The 16,116-nt window shown below is 46.6% G+C and overlaps 2 protein-coding genes across 3 annotated transcripts; one reads left to right on the forward strand and one right to left on the reverse strand.

The window, feature by feature from the left end:
• Window positions 1-1,099: 1,099 nt before the first annotated feature.
• On the forward strand, window positions 1,100-9,202 carry LOC106891364 (ADP-ribosylation factor-like protein 2-binding protein). The gene is made up of 6 exons (XM_014947833.1): window positions 1,100-1,222; window positions 3,422-3,483; window positions 4,980-5,086; window positions 5,730-5,815; window positions 7,057-7,153; window positions 8,380-9,202. The coding sequence occupies exons 1-6, from the start codon at window positions 1,185-1,187 to the stop codon at window positions 8,458-8,460; spliced, it is 471 nt and encodes a 156-aa protein (XP_014803319.1). The 5' UTR covers window positions 1,100-1,184; the 3' UTR covers window positions 8,461-9,202.
• A 2,374-nt stretch (window positions 9,203-11,576) lies between these two features.
• On the reverse strand, window positions 11,577-16,110 carry PLLP (plasmolipin). Of its 2 annotated transcripts, none has more exons than XM_014947848.1 (4): window positions 16,013-16,110; window positions 12,806-12,979; window positions 12,290-12,409; window positions 11,577-12,210 (listed from the first exon to the last, which is right to left on the reverse strand). In XM_014947848.1, exons 1-4 carry the CDS (start codon window positions 16,025-16,027, stop codon window positions 12,097-12,099), a joined length of 423 nt encoding a protein of 140 aa, XP_014803334.1. In that variant the 5' UTR covers window positions 16,028-16,110; the 3' UTR covers window positions 11,577-12,096. The 2 variants fall into 2 exon arrangements, with proteins under 2 accessions (XP_014803334.1, XP_014803328.1); XM_014947842.1 differs by having other exon boundaries at window positions 12,806-13,018.
• Between the last annotated feature and the right edge of the window lie 6 nt (window positions 16,111-16,116).

Genomic DNA, 16,116 nt, shown 5'->3' on the forward strand with positions numbered 1-16,116 from the left:
GGGGGGGGGTGAGGGCTGGCGGCTTCCCTCTCCCCAGGAAGCAGGAGTGAGAAGGGGGAGAGGCGAGGGTCACGATCATCCCTCCTGTGCCTTGGTGCCATAGAGCTGGCTCCCAAACTCCGCCACCTGCTCTCAAGGCCGGTGTTGGATATAACCCAGCAAGGGTGGTGGGAGCAGAGTGTCCCCAGACACTGAGGAGACAGCTGGCCCATCTCGGTGGCCCTGGGGTGGTGTGTGGCCTGTCCTGTGTGATGGGTCAGCAGCTGGTCTTAGCCATGGGGCCTGAAAAGGACACAGCCCAGTGTGAGGCACAGTCCCTGGCCTGGCACGTGGGATCACTATCTAAAGACTTCTTGGGAACACACGGGACTGGGGTGGCATCTTCATCTTACTTGGCTTCATTTTCATGGGTCTTTCTTGTAGTCAGTTATAGATGCTTCAGGAGAAAAGATATAAAGGTTTTATGAGGAGCAGGTGAGGAAATTGGGGGTGTTCAGCCTGGAGAAAAGGAGGCTGAGGGGAGACCTTAATCTTTCTCTGCAACTGCCTGAAAAGAGGGTGTAGCCTGGGGGGGTTGGTCTCTTCTCCCAAGGAACAGGCGATGGGACAAGAGGAAACGGCCTCAAGTTGCACCAGGCGAGGTTTAGGATGGATATTAGGAAAATTTGTTCACCGAAAGGGTTGTCAAGCCTTGGAACAGGCTGCCCGGGGAAGTGGTGGAGTCACCATCCGTGGAGGTGTTTAAAACACAAGCAGAGGTGGCACTGATGGACATGGTTTAGTAGCAGACTTGGCAGTGTTAGGTTAACAGTTGGACTTGATGATCTTGAGAGTCTTTTCAATCTAAACAATTATATGATTCTAAAACCCCTTCACGGAGACTAACTGCACGGTTTTGAGCCTGTTCTCTCAGCAGGCGGAGGAAGTTCCTAGAAAATTTGGGTTATTACAGAAAAGAAGTAGCAGTAACATTGGAATAACATGGCTTCGAGATGCCTACATCTAAAAATTTAAAATTCTCTCCTGAATCGCTGTTTCAGAACTGTGTGGTAATTTAAGAATTTAGTTTGTATTAATGTTAAGTCACATGTTATTCCTTAGTACTTCGTCTGAAAAGAAGAAATAAACACTAGTGGCAGCGGTACAGCAGATTGCCTCTCCTCCAGTCTGGGTATGCAGTAACAATGGAGACTTCCGATGAAGAAAACTTTGGTGTAGCCATGTAAGTATGCTACATTCTGTGTCAGATTTTCAATAAGCTGATTACTGGTTAAAATATCTTAATAGGAATATAATTTCACAGATTAATTTACGCTACAGTGATTACCACATTCTGCCTCTTGCAAGAACAAGGGTCCAGAAAAATGCAAAACTCCAGGAGGGGGTAATATCAGTTCAGAGTCTGGGTGAAGTCAAACCAAGTATAACTGCAATGAGCATAGCACCAGAGAGCCCTGGCTGAGTGATCAAAATAAACACTGTAAGGCTGACAACTGGGGGGTTTGTCTTCATTTTAAATTAAAAATTTTTCTCTTCTTTTTAAGAGCGTATGTTTTCTTCCATCACGGATTCTAAGAAGAGATAATATTTGAATGTGCTCCTAGACATGTGAGGCCTTGTACAGGTCAAATGAATTTTACTCTGGTAGATGCTAAGGCACTGCTTTGTTCCACATTTTCTGGCATACTCTTCTCCTAAAGCTTGTGGCAGAAGGTTCATGTCCCTCTGCCTATGTCACTCCATAGATTTAGTTCTTGCAATCTACAGACTATCACAAATGGCTAAATTGGATGTTTCTGATCGCCATTATCTCCCACACTAGCCAAAGACTAAAACAGAAATTGACTGTCAGGGCAATAGGTTGATTTTTTTTTTCCTTTCCTTCAGGACAAAATTTTCTATTTATTTCTCTTTCCAGTACTTGTAATTTGTATCAGATATGTCTTTATTGCTCATTGCTAATACAAGTGTGTATTAGGAATTGTTTTAACACTGGCCCTTGAGAAGGATGGGTTTGTGATGAAGGCAAGATTCAGGCATGCAGACTGCCAGGGCTTCTCCAGCAGCAGATGTTGGGCTGGCCTGGACTAGACATGATGAGGTGACGAGGACTTAAACCACAAGATCTGTGAGCATGTGTTTCTTCAGTTGTGCAGATGCAAGTGTGTTGTGTAGAGGGGTGGAATCGCTGCTATTTTGGAACAGTTAAAATTCCATGATTTGTCCCACAAGCTTCAACTGGGGTTTGAATTAATACTTTAAAATTTCTGTTGCTGTTAGAGGGAAAAAACAAAGGTAGAAATTATCCATAGCAAAGTCTCCTGTCTTTGCATGTACTTAGAAAGCCACAAGACCTCTTGCCTGAAGTCCCAAATGTGATGCTCTGGGTATGTAATGCTTCAGCTGACCCATGCCAGCTCCTCTCCTGGTGGTGTCCTGCCCTCTGGTGGAAGAGGTTTTCCAGTCTCTCGCCTTGGCTTTGCTCATCTCCTAAGGCTTAACAGATCAGAAATGTTGCTAGAACATCACTTGGGGATCGAACGCCCTTTTAAATCAAAGATCTTTACGTTTTTCCTGGTCAGAAGCCCTGGACCAGGGCTTTTTTCCCCTCATGTGTGAGAGAAGCTTGTCTTTCATCTGCTGAGAATACAGAGTTCATCCCCTACTACAGATGAACTCTGAATGCCAAGGCCAAGACAATCCTGTGGATTACTCTACTGTGTCTGATAAAGTGCATAATAATAGATTTAGCAGAGGGATCCAGAGTCCTGAAATGCTGGTACCAAAGGTTTCTTCCTTGGATGACTTGAGATCCATAATGGGGTTTAATAGTCATGATTGAATGCCCGTAGGAGATTATGCCATTTATTTGTAGCATGTAGGATGTATCTTGCATAAGAAAAATATTTATGTTTCTTATACAATACTTGTGATTACATTGAGTTTTAAGTGGTTCCACAAGACCAAATATTTCAAAATATTCTCTAGAGTGTCTAGAGTTCCTTAATCACCATGGCGAGTTACAGAGGGAAGAGAGCAGAAGAAAAACTTGTGGTAGCAGCCGGGATTTGTGGGTTGGAAAATGCTTAACTTGCTGTTCTAATTACACTCCTTACATCCTTCTGCACCAGGACTAGAATTACCTTGACAATAACGCCAGTACACAACATTTTTTTTTTTTCAATTAGGCACCTTACTGGGGGGGAAATACAGTAGAGGCCTGATGAGAATCCCCACAAAGCAGTCTTATCATCAGTGTCATGGATTATTTTATAGGTTGAAACTAGGAAATTATTAACTTATTTTGTAATTATTGGGCTTATTTGTGCTTGGGCTTTTGTTGACACTTTTAATTTTAACTTTCATTTCTGCTGTGGTTGAAATACATACTTATGCGGTACCATCTTTCTTTTGCTTTCAGCTCCTCCCCTTGTGAGGCAGAGTTTGATGCAGTTGTTGGGTATCTGGAGGATATCATAATGGGTAAGTACTTACAGACAACGAGATGGGTGCTAAGCATATTGCTGCTCATAAACAAGCTGCTCTTCTGTCAGCACACATACAGAGCCAAAGGAGCCCCTGCCTGCTTTGTAGAAGCTTTCTGTCCTTTGTTCCCCTGGCCCCTAACCTGGTAGTGCAATAAAATTATACACAAAAGTCTTTTGTGTGCTGTTTGAACAACAGGGTGCTTGTGAGCCTTGAAAATTATTCTCTGCGTCACTGCAGTACACTCCTTCATAAATAAACAGTAAAGACACTTGTAAATCTCACATAGAAATCAAAGCTGTCTGGAATTTTTGTGCCCTTTTATAAAGGGGATGGAGGAGACTGTGAGAGGCCACCTTCCCTTCCCAGCTCTGTCTGAACCTCTCCTCAGGTGTTTGTCAGGACGTTCTTAGGAGCTGCCGTGGTTTGTCCAGGCAACTTGCTGTAATGCCAGGCTGTTGCTGCTGCAGGCAGCCTGTTCCAATCTCCAATATAAGGTGCCTGTGCTATCATTTAAGCATGTTGTTCCCGGTCCTGTCTCTTCTGAACACTGCAAGACTCTCTTCTCACATTGCAAGACTGGAGATGGGAGTCAGCACGTCTTGCCATTTTTCACTTTGTAAGGCTGTCCTTCTGAGTTGATTTGTTGCCTGTAGCTTGCATGTATGTGTACAGCTGTAACGTGGCAAGACCTCTTCATAGCAGGAGTGTTGAACGGCACCAATCTCATTGTGTGAGCTCAGGCAGTAAAAGGTGCTAAATTCTCAGGACCGTCATTTGAACTGAGCAGTCAGCATGTGCAAGGAGCTAGTGTGCAAGGTGCCAAGACAGAATTCCTGCTGATTGGCCATCAGTTGCTTCATAAGAACAGCATATAAACTTTTTGACCACATCCTTTCCAGAGAGATGTAGATTCTGCAGCCTCAGCTTGCCTGGTGATGTACCTGAATCTGGAGAAATGCAGACTGAACTAATTTTGAATATGCTAGGGTTTAGAAAGCTGAGACTGGTGTATTTTAACACTGTGTTTAAGTAAAATTTATATTTTTACCTGTTCTGCTGAATTCAGTGGTGACCTGCTGTGTTCATTTTTATTCTGGTTTCCTTCCACAACTGGAAAAAAAATCTTCAGCAATTGTAAATGAACCTGAGAGTTTCACTAATATTTTTTAAATCAAGGGGGAAAAAAAGTTCGTTGGAATTCTTCTAGGGAAGAAGTAATCGCCTTTGCTGACTTGAGAGCCTGAGCAAACAGGGGTTCAGAATAAGTAACTTTGTGATGAAGCAGGAGGACTGCCAGCAGCCTCTGTCTCTCGCAGATGGGTCAGAAGTGGTGGCTCAGCGGCAGCTGTGCTGCTGGAGTGACTGACCCTGCACGTGTGCAGGGCTCCATGGCTACAGCAGGGAGAGGGAGGGCTAGTGAATGTGGGGTTTGTGTTACACAAAGAATGACTAAACTCCTAACTGTATGATGCATTTTGGTTGTGCTCCAGATGATGATTTCCAGTTAATACAGAGGACTTTTATGGAGAAGCACTACCAGGAGTTTGATGACTCGGAAGAAAACAAGCTCATCTATACTTCTATTTTTAATGAATATGTAAGATGCTTTTTCATATGTATTGCTTTTTTATTTTTATTAAGGCCAGTGTCAGGTCCTGGGTTTATATGGAGCAGAACCAACAAGCTGCCTGCTGTCTCTTTCTGAGGCACAGTCATGATCTGCGAGCAAGAAAAATGTTTTCTAGAGCTCTAAGTTCCTTTTTCTTTTCACCTGAAAATTTCTATAGGCGTTGTGGAAGTTGTGTTACTCTCTTGAATAGAAGTTTAGCCTATTGCTGTAGTAGAAAATAACATTTAACCTGTACATAACAAAGTTTGTTCTTCTCCAGTTGTATTATTTCATGTATTGGACACTTCAGTTACATTCTTCATGCAAAGCATAATTATGAAGTCATACCAGCCTCCTAGTAAATATCATTAAATGAGTTAAAAACAATTTGTTACTAGATACAAGTAGTGTTTGTCCTTGCCAATTCCCAGCAAAAATGTTCAGCTCCCTGCCTCAGCAGTGGTGTGATTGATCGAACTACATCTCCCCGCTAAAGGAATCTGCAGTCTGCCCCCTGAGGATAACACAAATTGTCAGTAAGGTGTCAGTGTAAGATGCACTATTTTGAAATCTGCTCCTGAGATTTGTTACGATGTTTTAGGGGTGGTTTGCTTGTTGTTTTTTTTTTCAGATCTCTTTAGTAGAGAAATACATCGAAGAAAAATTGCTTGATCGGATTCCTGGTTTCAATATGACTGCTTTCACAATGTCATTGCAGTAAGTCTCTGCTTCGCTTTTGGTTTGGGGGCAGCTTATGTGCCTCTCAATTAATTCTTTTTATCTAGATTAAAGCTTAGATTTGACAGTTCTCTCTTTAGAAAGAGCTTCCTCTTTAATTAAAAAAAAAAAAAAAGTGTTCATGCAGGCAATGCCTGACCGCTTTTCTTGCCTTCAGCACGTCCTTCTACTCTAAATTTCTAAACTGTCACACTGAAATATATTGGGGTTTAAGGGGTAGGAAGAGAAATCAGAGTGAGAACACTGGAGGGTTTTCATAATCATTATTGCTTTGAGGCCAGAACCTTAAAAGGTGAGGTCCCATTTATCTCTTCCAGGCTCTGTGTTGGACACTGGTTGTCTTTCAGGAGTTGTGTGATGAAATGCCTTTATTGCAGTTCTCATACAAAGCATTCAGGGAAGAGTTTGGTTTGTCTTAAGCTTTTGCATTTGTTCACTTTAGCTTAACCAGCTTCATGACAAGATCACTTTTGAAAGATCACTGGGCTTCACCTTGAAGAAGAAAATCAAGTGTAATTGGGAATTGAATATCTTAAAATAGTTGAATCAACGTAAATTTTAATTTTTTTTAATAAGACATTGGGAAATTACCATGAAGCACATAGTACACTTAGAAAATAGATTGTTCAAGGTAAAGCTCCTTTTGATGAGAATTAAATAATTAAAAAAAACAAACTTCAAAAGAACCCTTGACTGTTAAGAAAGCTTTGTTGAAATATGCCAATATGGAAGCACAGTCTCTTTTCCAAACTATTTTTGTCAAAAGTCCTTTACCAAGTACTCTGTACCCAAGTACAATTAGTGCAGTCCCGTTGTTAAGGGATGTGTGTGAGATTCTGTGCCTCTCCCCAGCTGTTCCCACCTTCCAGGGGACTGTCTCGCTGTTTCAGTGCTGAAGATATAAGTATATAGATAAGTGCTCATTGGATGTTAATTCTCTTGTCGTAAAGGTCAGTTTCTTTGTCTGGTTTTCAAGGATTGATGTGATACTTTTAGGTCTTAGATTTAGATAAATCTAATGTTAATGTACTTGGACGGGAAATACTGCAAGGTGGTGTTTGGCTAAAGTTTTGCTTTATGATAGACCTGTAATAACATTCTTGTTTAAATTTTGATATTGTTCTGCTTGTCCCAGTATCCTTTTTGACCTCATACAATTTTAAAATAAGAAATGTATTTCCCACACGATTTTCTAATTTCCCAACTTCTTCTCTCTACAGACAGCACAAAGATGAAATGGCAGGTGATATATTTGATATGCTTCTCACATTTACTGACTTCCTGGCTTTCAAAGAAATGTTTTTGGATTACAGAGCTGTAAGTATGTCACATCGTTTATTTGCATTGGCGTAATGGCTGTAGGTGTGATGTAGCTCTGCTTGAAAGTACCAAAGGCAGTGTTACTACAGCAGGTAGCAGTGTTTATTCAAAGGCTGTACAGGATCAAAAGGAAAATAACTTCACTTGAGTGGCTATTTCAGCTTGAAGTGCACATTTAATAATTCAAACCAAAACGAATAAAGCTGGCCTGTGGAGCAGTTCTTCAGAAACACATGATGTCTGCATCTTTGAATGTGATTTCCAGCTGAACACAGTGGAATAGTTTTTTACTGTGTGGGTGACTGAGCACTGGCACAGGTTGCCCAGAGAGGTTGTGGAGTCTCCATCCATGGAAATATTCAAAAGCCACCTGGACACGGTCCTGAGTGGCCCTTCTTGAGCCATGGGTTGGACCAGATGACTTCCAGAGATCGCTTCCCACCTTGACCATTCTGGGGTTCTGTGATTTGGAGGGGGTTGGGTTGGGTTGGGGTTTTTTTTCCCAGCCAATCCAAAATTAGCTTGTTGAGTTTATTCCATTTGTATTTCTCCTCTGTCCAGGCTGGAGACACAAAGAAAGAAAAATATTAAGGTTTTTGGATGAGCTTTTTCCTAGGGAAATGAAATACCCATAAATGCTCTCCAGTGTCTGTTCAGTCACATTTGATAAGGGAGTGAAAGAGTAAAAGTTGTTGTCAGAGTTATTCCCTCTGCTGCCTCCCCCCAGCCCCATAAGTGTTGTGAAAATGGGGCAGGTTGAGGGGAAGGAGACAGTCTGTCTCGGCAGCAGGCATAGCTTCGGTTGGGGTTTGCACCTTTGGGTCTCTGAAGAGGCAAACACAGAAGGTAGATGTCATTAGTTGCCCGCAGAAGGTAGATGTCACTAGTTGCTCGAGCTGGATGTTCTTGACCAGCTGTCAGCACGTCTCTGCTCCGGGCTGGGCATGTGGCTGGCAGAGCGACAGCGACCTCACTCCAGGGATTCCTGCACAGCCTCTTCCTGACCTTTGGGCTCTACAGATACAAATAGGAGAAAATAAGCGCTCTGCTTGGCATTCCCAAGTCTCGCAGCAAGCTGCATGCAATCGTGGATGCTCAGGAAACACGTGGTTTTAGATTGGTTTGATGTAACAAACAGAATGTTAATTGTCTGCTTCATTTTTTGATCTACTTACTCCAAAACAGCATTGAGTCAAGAATATCTTTTTCTTCCATTTTTCTAGGAAAAAGAAGGTCGAAGTCTGGATTTAAGTAGTGGATTGGTGGTGACTTCATTAAACAAGTCATCAATATCCTCCTCCTAGAACAGTTTATGCGGTACTTTCCTTCTCCAGATGAGTGCTGCTGCTTTCATTTGGACATGAAAACACTAAAGCTCACAAAAATCAAGGTGCTTTTACCTGATAAAAACTCATTCACCCTCCAGACTGTACCTTCAGAGGCCTGAGTGTGAAAACATCTGTTTGTGAGTTCTCATTGGTATTCAGTCACCGCAGAAGAAGAAATTTCCCACTCTACCAGTTACTGTTTTTAATAAATATGTACTATTTGTACACCACCTGTTGTGCATGCTGAGAAGCCCAGCACGCTGAGAGGACAATAAACAGGCTTGTCCTTGTGTTATTTGGGTTGGGATCTTCACCATCTCCCCAGAACACACAACTTTTCAGAATCAAGACATCAGTGTAAAAAGAACATGTCCCTCCAGCTCTTGGAAGGGCGGGTGCGAATACGTAACTTCCGAGTTCTGCCCTGTCAGTATTTTCTTGTTGCTTTCTTGTTTGGTTGTTGTTTAGGTTTTTTTTTAAATACTCTAATACGATCTTAAATGCTCCAGCTTTCTAATGGAAGAATATGTTTTAATATGTAGATATTCTCGCATGAGACTGTCTCTCCACTCTGACAATCGATACCTTATGTGTGGAAATCTCTCTGCTCTCTGGCTTTTCTAAGTTTCACCCTTAATGTGCAACGTTCTCCAATTCACTTTTGTTCTACGTTGGGAAAAATAACCACAATAAATCTAAAGCTGGCCTAGGTATGCAATTTTTTCCTTTTTTTTTGTCAGTGGCACGGCTGTGTTAGTTGTAGTGATATAACCTTGGCAGGAGGTTGGGCACAACCACGTTTCCCACCGTGTCACGTACTGCTCTAAATCACATGCTGGTTAAAAGGTGTGGGTTTGCTATTAAATTGTTAGCAGCATCAGGGCAGCGATGCATTCCTCAGCAGCCCTTGGAAAACAAAGGAGTGGTGTCTGGTGGAACTGTAGCCATGAGCCTGTTGCAAAACCCCAGGTGCATCTCTCTTGGTGTCTGGAATTAAACTGCTTTTGGAGCTACAGGACCCTTGGTTCTTCTGCCGTTCAGACGCGTTCATCTGTCGCTTAATGACGTGCTGAGCAACGCGGGCACCTGTGTAAAAGCCTAAGAGTAGATGGAAATGCAGAACCCTCTGCTCTGTCCCACAGCAGGGATGATGTCCTTCAACAGCGGTGAAGGTGCTGGTTGGTGGCTGTCGCCTGATGAGAACATCCCTAGAGAGAGCAAAATTATGGTCGGGCGGTAACAAATTTTTGTTTGTGGACAAAAAATGTCTTACAAGAACAAACGAGATGAAACCCTGTTCCTAGTGATGTCTGAGAGTGATTTCAGCAATACCAGGGTTGTGTTCTTCAGCTGAAATACCGGTGGAGACTCCAACCAAAATAAACCATACTTACACTGCAAAATGTGATAAAATTAAACAAGTTTGCAGACAGACCATAACGGCTTTTTAAAGGCTGGCTGACGGTGCTGAGTGTAGTATCCTGGTACTTTGTGTATACCAAATTGATGAGTGCTGCAGTAATTAATCTTACTAGGTTTCTGGTATGTTGGGCTCACGGCTCTGCAGTTTCTTGTCTAGAATTATTCTAGTATGTTGAAATCTCCTTGGGAAGTGCACACAGCCTCATACACACTTCCTTTAAAAAAAAAAAAAAAAAAAAAAAACCCAAAAAAACCCTGACAGACCCCAAGCAAACTATTCTTTCAGAATTTTTTTTTTAATCATCTCCTTCAATGAATTGATGCTTGTTAGATCTGAATGATAAAAGCCAGAAGCTGAAGCAAAATTAAAAGGTGCTCTGGTGTGTGCGAATGGGTGGCGAGCTGAGATGATGCTCCAAGGTGGTTATTCCCAGAAAAATAATTATTAGAACTATTATTGGGTCATGTTTTTAATAGAAACCAGATGCGGCTGCCCTGCGAATCCTGAGGCTGACACCGAGGAAATACAAGGCTTAAATCTGGTTGTTTTTTCTGTTGTCAGTGTACATAGTGGAGTTCTGTTAACTCCTCCCTCTTTATATAACGTTGACTTTTTAACGTCAGGAACAGATTTTATCAACTTGTAAAAGAATAGTATTGACATTGTTTTAATTGTTAATTGTTGAGCTAAAAGAATTATTTGCAGCCAAAACTAAAAACATCCCTGTCATTTTTTTTTTTTTTACTGGACAAAGCTTTCATTCTTTACCTATTACAACTGTTTCAATTAACTGCTTAAATTAATGGCTGTATAAGCAAACAGTTAGTTATATTCTGAAGGAAGCTCTGTTGGATTTGAAGCAAGGTCTCCTGTAATTTCAAAGGCTACGAGGCATGGTTGGGGATGAATTCTTATTTGGATGGGGATCTGTGTCTCAGTCTTTCCTGTGGTTCCTCTCGTGCCGCTCTCCTCTGCCCGTGCTCTCTCAGCTGCTTTTCCCAGGGTAACTCATCCCGGCCTCCGTGCATTTTCCATCAGGCAGAGGGGCTTTTTAAGGAGGTTAAATTCATCTATGTAATGGACTATCTGTGGGCAAGTCTGACTTTGCATCAGAAGAGTTTTAAGACTGCCGTAACAATGCCAGAAGAGGCTAATTTTCTTAATGTTACTGATTTTTATATATATATATATATTCATAGTTGTGGAGACCTGACCTTTGATTCAGCTCACTGACAACCAAACGCAGGCAGATTGGCCCAAGGCTTACATTTTATCCCCTCCTTTTCAGTTCACACCGTCCTCTGCTGAGGTTAAATTTCCCATCCCTTGTAGACAAGCTGTTAAAACTTTTCCCGTGCAGAGCATGCAGTAAATTTTGCCGTGTGGCTCCCTGGGCACCAGCTGTCCTGCGCAGAAATATCCGGAAATAAATTGAACCCATTTCACCTCTTTTTATTTGTTTGTGCAAGGAGGGTGTGAAGGAAAATGTTTCTGTGTTGGGCTGGGACCCACTTCTAAGTTCTGCTAAGTGCCAACCCGTGTCCCCAAGAAATAAGAGGTGGATTTGTCGTCTGCAGAGTGGTTTGGCATCCTCCTGAGGCACCGACCGTGCCCTGCCATGTGTCCTGCCCTCTCACCAGACAGAGATTTTACTGACAGACTCCACTACTGTTATTTAGCACGATTTTTATTTAAAGCATAAAATTGGTGCTTCCATTTTTAGAAATCAATACAGGGAGAGTTTAGATGTTTTCCTTTGCTTAGCCTACATCCCCCAGCTGTGCTGCTGTGTATCTGTCACGTTAATTGCAATTACAGTGTAGCTGCAAATGGCCAGAGACAGGAGCCTGGGCTTGGTTTAGTGAATTTTAGTACTGGAGTGTGCGAACCCCCTCAGCAGAGCTGCTCCAGCGAGGATCTGGATGAACCCCAGGGACGAGCAGAAGCCTCAGCCTCTAACGAGTCCGTGTCCTCCCGGCGAGGCTGTGGGTGATGGTGCTGGTGGGTTGGTGCTGTGGGCATGTCAGCTGGAAGCATCATCAGAGATCCCAGAGCAGCATCCACGCCACCCGGTACTGACCATTGCTGCCAGCGCAGGCTGGTCCCAGAATGAGACCTGGTGGCCCACGAGGCTCCGAGCCATGGAGCCCGGCATGAGCTGACCCAGGGTGGGCTTTGCTGTCTGCTCCTTACGCGTGGTCAGTCACTTGGCTGGTGGCCGCGTTGCTGCCAAGCCCTTTCCAGGCGCGGAAGCTGAAGAAGGTGCTCACCCCGTAGGCGATCATTGTGAGGCAGGCGAAGAACTGGAAGAGGAGCACACCTCTTAAGTGCGGTGGCCACCCCAGCCAGCCCCGTGGCCCTCATCTCCCCACTGCTACTTACGGACGCCGTGGCTCTCCGGTTGTAGTCCCACTGCCGCCAGGACGTAGGCTGGACGGCAGCTGCGCACGTTACGAAGGCGGTGACATACAGGACGGTGGCTGCAATGTTGAAGATCATCAGCTGGGGAAGGCAAAGAGGAGGTCGTGAGGTCTGGGCTCAGACTCCTGCGTGCTGGGGTGAGCAAAAGGTTCAGTTTCACGTTCCTTCCTCTTCCCCAGGAAAACCAGACGAAAAGGATCCAGCCCCTCACACTGGGACCAAGCCTCAAGTTAACATCTCATTAGATGCACCCAAGGCTGCACAGGGAAGTTTCACCCCACAACTGCAGCGGTGATGCTGTGGCTGTAACTTTCTGGATTGAAAAATTTCTAAGCAATTGAGTGACAGAATGAAACAAAATCCTTGTGCAAAGCGTGGGGGAGTCTGTTCCATCAGCCCAGGAAAGCCTGAAGCCCTGGTCCTCTTGGAACCTCTCCCCAGGATGCTTCCCCTCTTCACTCCCTCTCAGCTACGTACCACAAGCGGCCAGGGGATCACATAGAACTTCAGCTGAAGCTGGAGAAGATAAGCCACGAGGAAAAGGACTGTTAATATCCAGAAGAAGATGGACACGAACATCACCCAGCCGTATGCTGCGTGGAGGTAGTACGTCGTGTCGGCGATGAGAGCCCACACCAGTAAGCCGAGCACCTGGGGGTGAACACAGGGAAAGTGTTCAGGTGGTGGTTCCTGCAGGTGGAAAGTGGAGCATCACCCATGAGCCCAGGCTCACTGTCACCTATGGCCGTTGTGTCACCCTAGCTCCGGCAAAGCAGGGAACGCAAGAGCCGCAGAGCAGCCTCCTGGGGACAGCTCAGGATGGGCTGCCCACCTGGGACCCTCGTTTCTCAGGGATGGGCTTGTACCCAGGAGCCGGTACAGGGGTGTCCTGCAAGGCAGGACAGGTGCAACCTAAGCATCCTCATCACCAAAGGTCCCTTCTCAGCCAAGAAGCCCCCATGCCCAGGTGCAGGCACCCCTCTGTGCAGGTGCTGGCTCAGTGTTAGGGACATCTCATGGGCTGGATGAGAGCTGGACGCGGCAGCTCCCAGGGGTCCAGCTCAGCATTGGCCTCCCCCTGGTGCAGCATCATTTAGAAAAGAGAAAGCAAGTTCTCAGCTTCTCTCCATGGCTCGGTTAGGTCTGGTCTGGTTTATATCTCCTGTAGGTACACCTTCTAGGGCTCACCTTTCCCTGTTCAGCAGGTTTAGCTGCATAGCAATCGCAGCACCATGTGCCTGCAGAGCAATCCACAAAAAAAAAAAAAAAACAGGTAGGGGAATCTGTTTCTGGGTCTGCTCAAGGACAAATAAGCAGATCCAGGGCAAAGCCATTTTCTGCCCTCCCTGTAGCCCCCCCCAGCACAGCCGCAGCGCAGAGTCGGTGGCAGGGAGCAGGTCCCTGGCAGGCAGGGATGGAAGAGCCCAGCCTGAGTGCCTTTTAATTTATTCTTATTATTTCTCTTTCCCCTCCCTGTGCTGTGTCCACCCCTGACGTGGACTCTGGAGGAGATGCTGCCCTGCTTTGCCTGCAGCAATGGGGCCAGGGAGCAGCTGCCTTCTCCACACCCCCCCTCCCCAGGGAACTTCCCTGGAGCAGTAAGTCTGTACATCATACATTTTTATTTAGAAACCCCCTACCCCATGATGGAGCAAGCAGAGGATGAGACACCAGCACATAGTGGTGGGGCCTGGAAAAAGAAAGGCTGTTGCAAAGCAAAGGGTGCTTTCTATGATTTGCCCTGTTTGTTCTGCAGCTCCAACCACAGCCTGTGCACCGGGAGATGGAGATGGGGCTCTGGCAGCCGGTGGGGTGCTCTGCTTCACCCTCCATCACCACCTCCCAGCTGGGTGAGAGCAAAACAGGGAGCCTTCCCACCACTTCCTGAGGGGAGCAAGGAGGCTCCAGCCCTGCACCCTCCACGTTTCCCAGTGCAACCAAATGCCCCGAGGAGAAGTCCATGGCAGGGCTGGGGTGTGAATGTGCTCCAGATGCAGCCACGACATATTCTGGTTCCCACCTGGGGTTGGGATCTCTTTGGGCAGAGCCAGGTGAAGCCACAGCACCACCCGGCTTCTGTGCTCACCTCCGCTTTGGCAGGGGAACAGCGGAGTTGTCTCCCACCGGTGGGGAGGAGAAGGGCTCCTTGGAAAAGCCGCTCTGCTCCTGCGTGAGCAGGCATCGCCCATTGTCACTGAAGAAACACAACAGCCTTTGTCCTGCCCCAGTACAACGCCCTGGTGTTGGGCTGCCCCGACAAAGCCTCCTTGTCTCTCATGTCCATTTCTAACACTCGTGATCGCAAAACATGCGTTGGGAGAAACATGTGGAGGAAAAAGCCTGGTGTGCTCCAGCAGCATGTATGAGCTGCCCTACTCTGGCTACGGGGGGAGAGGAGCAGGAACCCTCAGGAGAGAGGTTCTGGGGAGCAGTGGGGCTTGGTGGATGGAGCCAGGTGAGCGTGTTTAATGGGACGGCTCCAGCAATGGGCTGGAGAGGTGGGACCGGGTGTGGGGTTGAAGGGTCCCATCCACTGATCTTGGCTCTGTCTTTCTTCCCTGATGCTCCTGCAAGACACCCCCTAGCAGCATCCTTCCCTAACCTTTCCTCGAGCATCTGCTCCGTGTCACAACCAGCTCAGCCATGCCCAGAGGACAAAATCTGGAGCACGGAGCCAGTTCTATGCCAGATGATTATGCAGGTATTATTAGATATAAGGAAGAAGTTCAGTTCTTTACTCTGAGGGTGGTGACACCCTGGCCCAGGTTGCCAGAGAGAGGTGGTAGGTGCCCCATCCCTGGAAACATTCCCGGCCAGGTTGGATGGGGCTCTGAGCAACCTGGTCTGGTTGAAGATGTTTCTTTAAAGACTCCTTCCCACCCAAACCATTCTATGATTGTTCCATAGTGGCTGCTCAGGGCATGTCCTGCTGCTGCACCCCACAGCGCTGCCCTGGGGAGAGGGGATGAGCAAAGAGGCTCCCCCCAGCAGTGGGGCAGCAACACGGGCAGACACCAGGGGAGGTCAGGGGTGGCCCCATGCGCAGCCAAACTCCCACCCCTACACGCACACCTTGCACTCGAGGTCCCAGGGCAGAGCAGCAGCAGGAGGTTATTCTGTGGTCACCTCTGATGCTGAAGCAATGGAGAGCTGCTGCTGCTGCCTGGTTTTGATGGTGCAAAGACTTTTGGGCTTGTTTGAGAGCGGCCACTAAAGCCTGGCTGCCAAGGAGGGCAACCTGGAGGGCTGAGTCCTGTGGGCACCCCAGGAGCAACCCCAACACACCTCGGCAAGGGCCACCATGCTCCTCTATGGAGCATGCCCGGATCCTGCCAGGATGGGACCCACGGGCTGGTGCCCTGCAGGGATGCCCGAGCAGATGGGTCCATGCCCGGCACTGGGAGCTACACCGAGTTACAACAGGGAAAATGCGTGGAGAGAGGCGGCCAAATGTTCCTCTGGCTTCCGAGAGGGAAGGAGGAGGAGGGGTGGGGGAGGCGAGGGGGCTTCAGGATGTCTGCTCAGGGTTAGAGGTTAATTAGGGTCCGAGAGCGCGGATGGGGCAGAGGGGGCAGCCCAAGGGAAGCCAAGCTGCTTCCACCCAGCGGGAGAAGACAAGCGCTCGGGGTGCGGGATGCGCTCCCGCAGCCGAACCCCCCCCTGCGCCCCCTCCCCGGTACTCACGGCCTGGGCGACCATCAGCCCCCCGAGGGGCGAGAGAAGGAAAGCGCCGTCCAGGACGGGCAGGGCGGCGGAGGGGCCCGGGGAGCCGCTGCGGGACCGCGGGG

Source organism: Calidris pugnax, unplaced genomic scaffold (genome assembly GCF_001431845.1).
Source record: "Calidris pugnax isolate Ruff unplaced genomic scaffold, ASM143184v1 scaffold30, whole genome shotgun sequence".
Lineage (NCBI taxonomy): Eukaryota > Metazoa > Chordata > Aves > Charadriiformes > Scolopacidae > Calidris > Calidris pugnax.

What these genes read in the sequence shown, in the direction of transcription:
- LOC106891364 (XM_014947833.1), top strand. Translation starts at nt 1,185, where the DNA reads ATGGAGACTTCCGATGAAGAAAACTTTGGTGTAGCCAT. An exon ending in CTTCTATTTTTAATGAATAT is followed by an intron (nt 5,087 to 5,729) that starts GTAAGATGCTTT and finishes TTTTTTTTTCAG; the next exon opens with ATCTCTTTAGTAGAGAAATA. An exon ending in TGTTTTTGGATTACAGAGCT is followed by an intron (nt 7,154 to 8,379) that starts GTAAGTATGTCA and finishes CCATTTTTCTAG; the next exon opens with GAAAAAGAAGGTCGAAGTCT.
- PLLP (XM_014947842.1), bottom strand. An exon ending in TGATCCCCTGGCCGCTTGTG is followed by an intron (nt 12,410 to 12,805) that starts GTACGTAGCTGA and finishes TGCCTTCCCCAG; the next exon opens with CTGATGATCTTCAACATTGC. An exon ending in ACCGGAGAGCCACGGCGTCC is followed by an intron (nt 12,211 to 12,289) that starts GTAAGTAGCAGT and finishes CTCCTCTTCCAG; the next exon opens with TTCTTCGCCTGCCTCACAAT.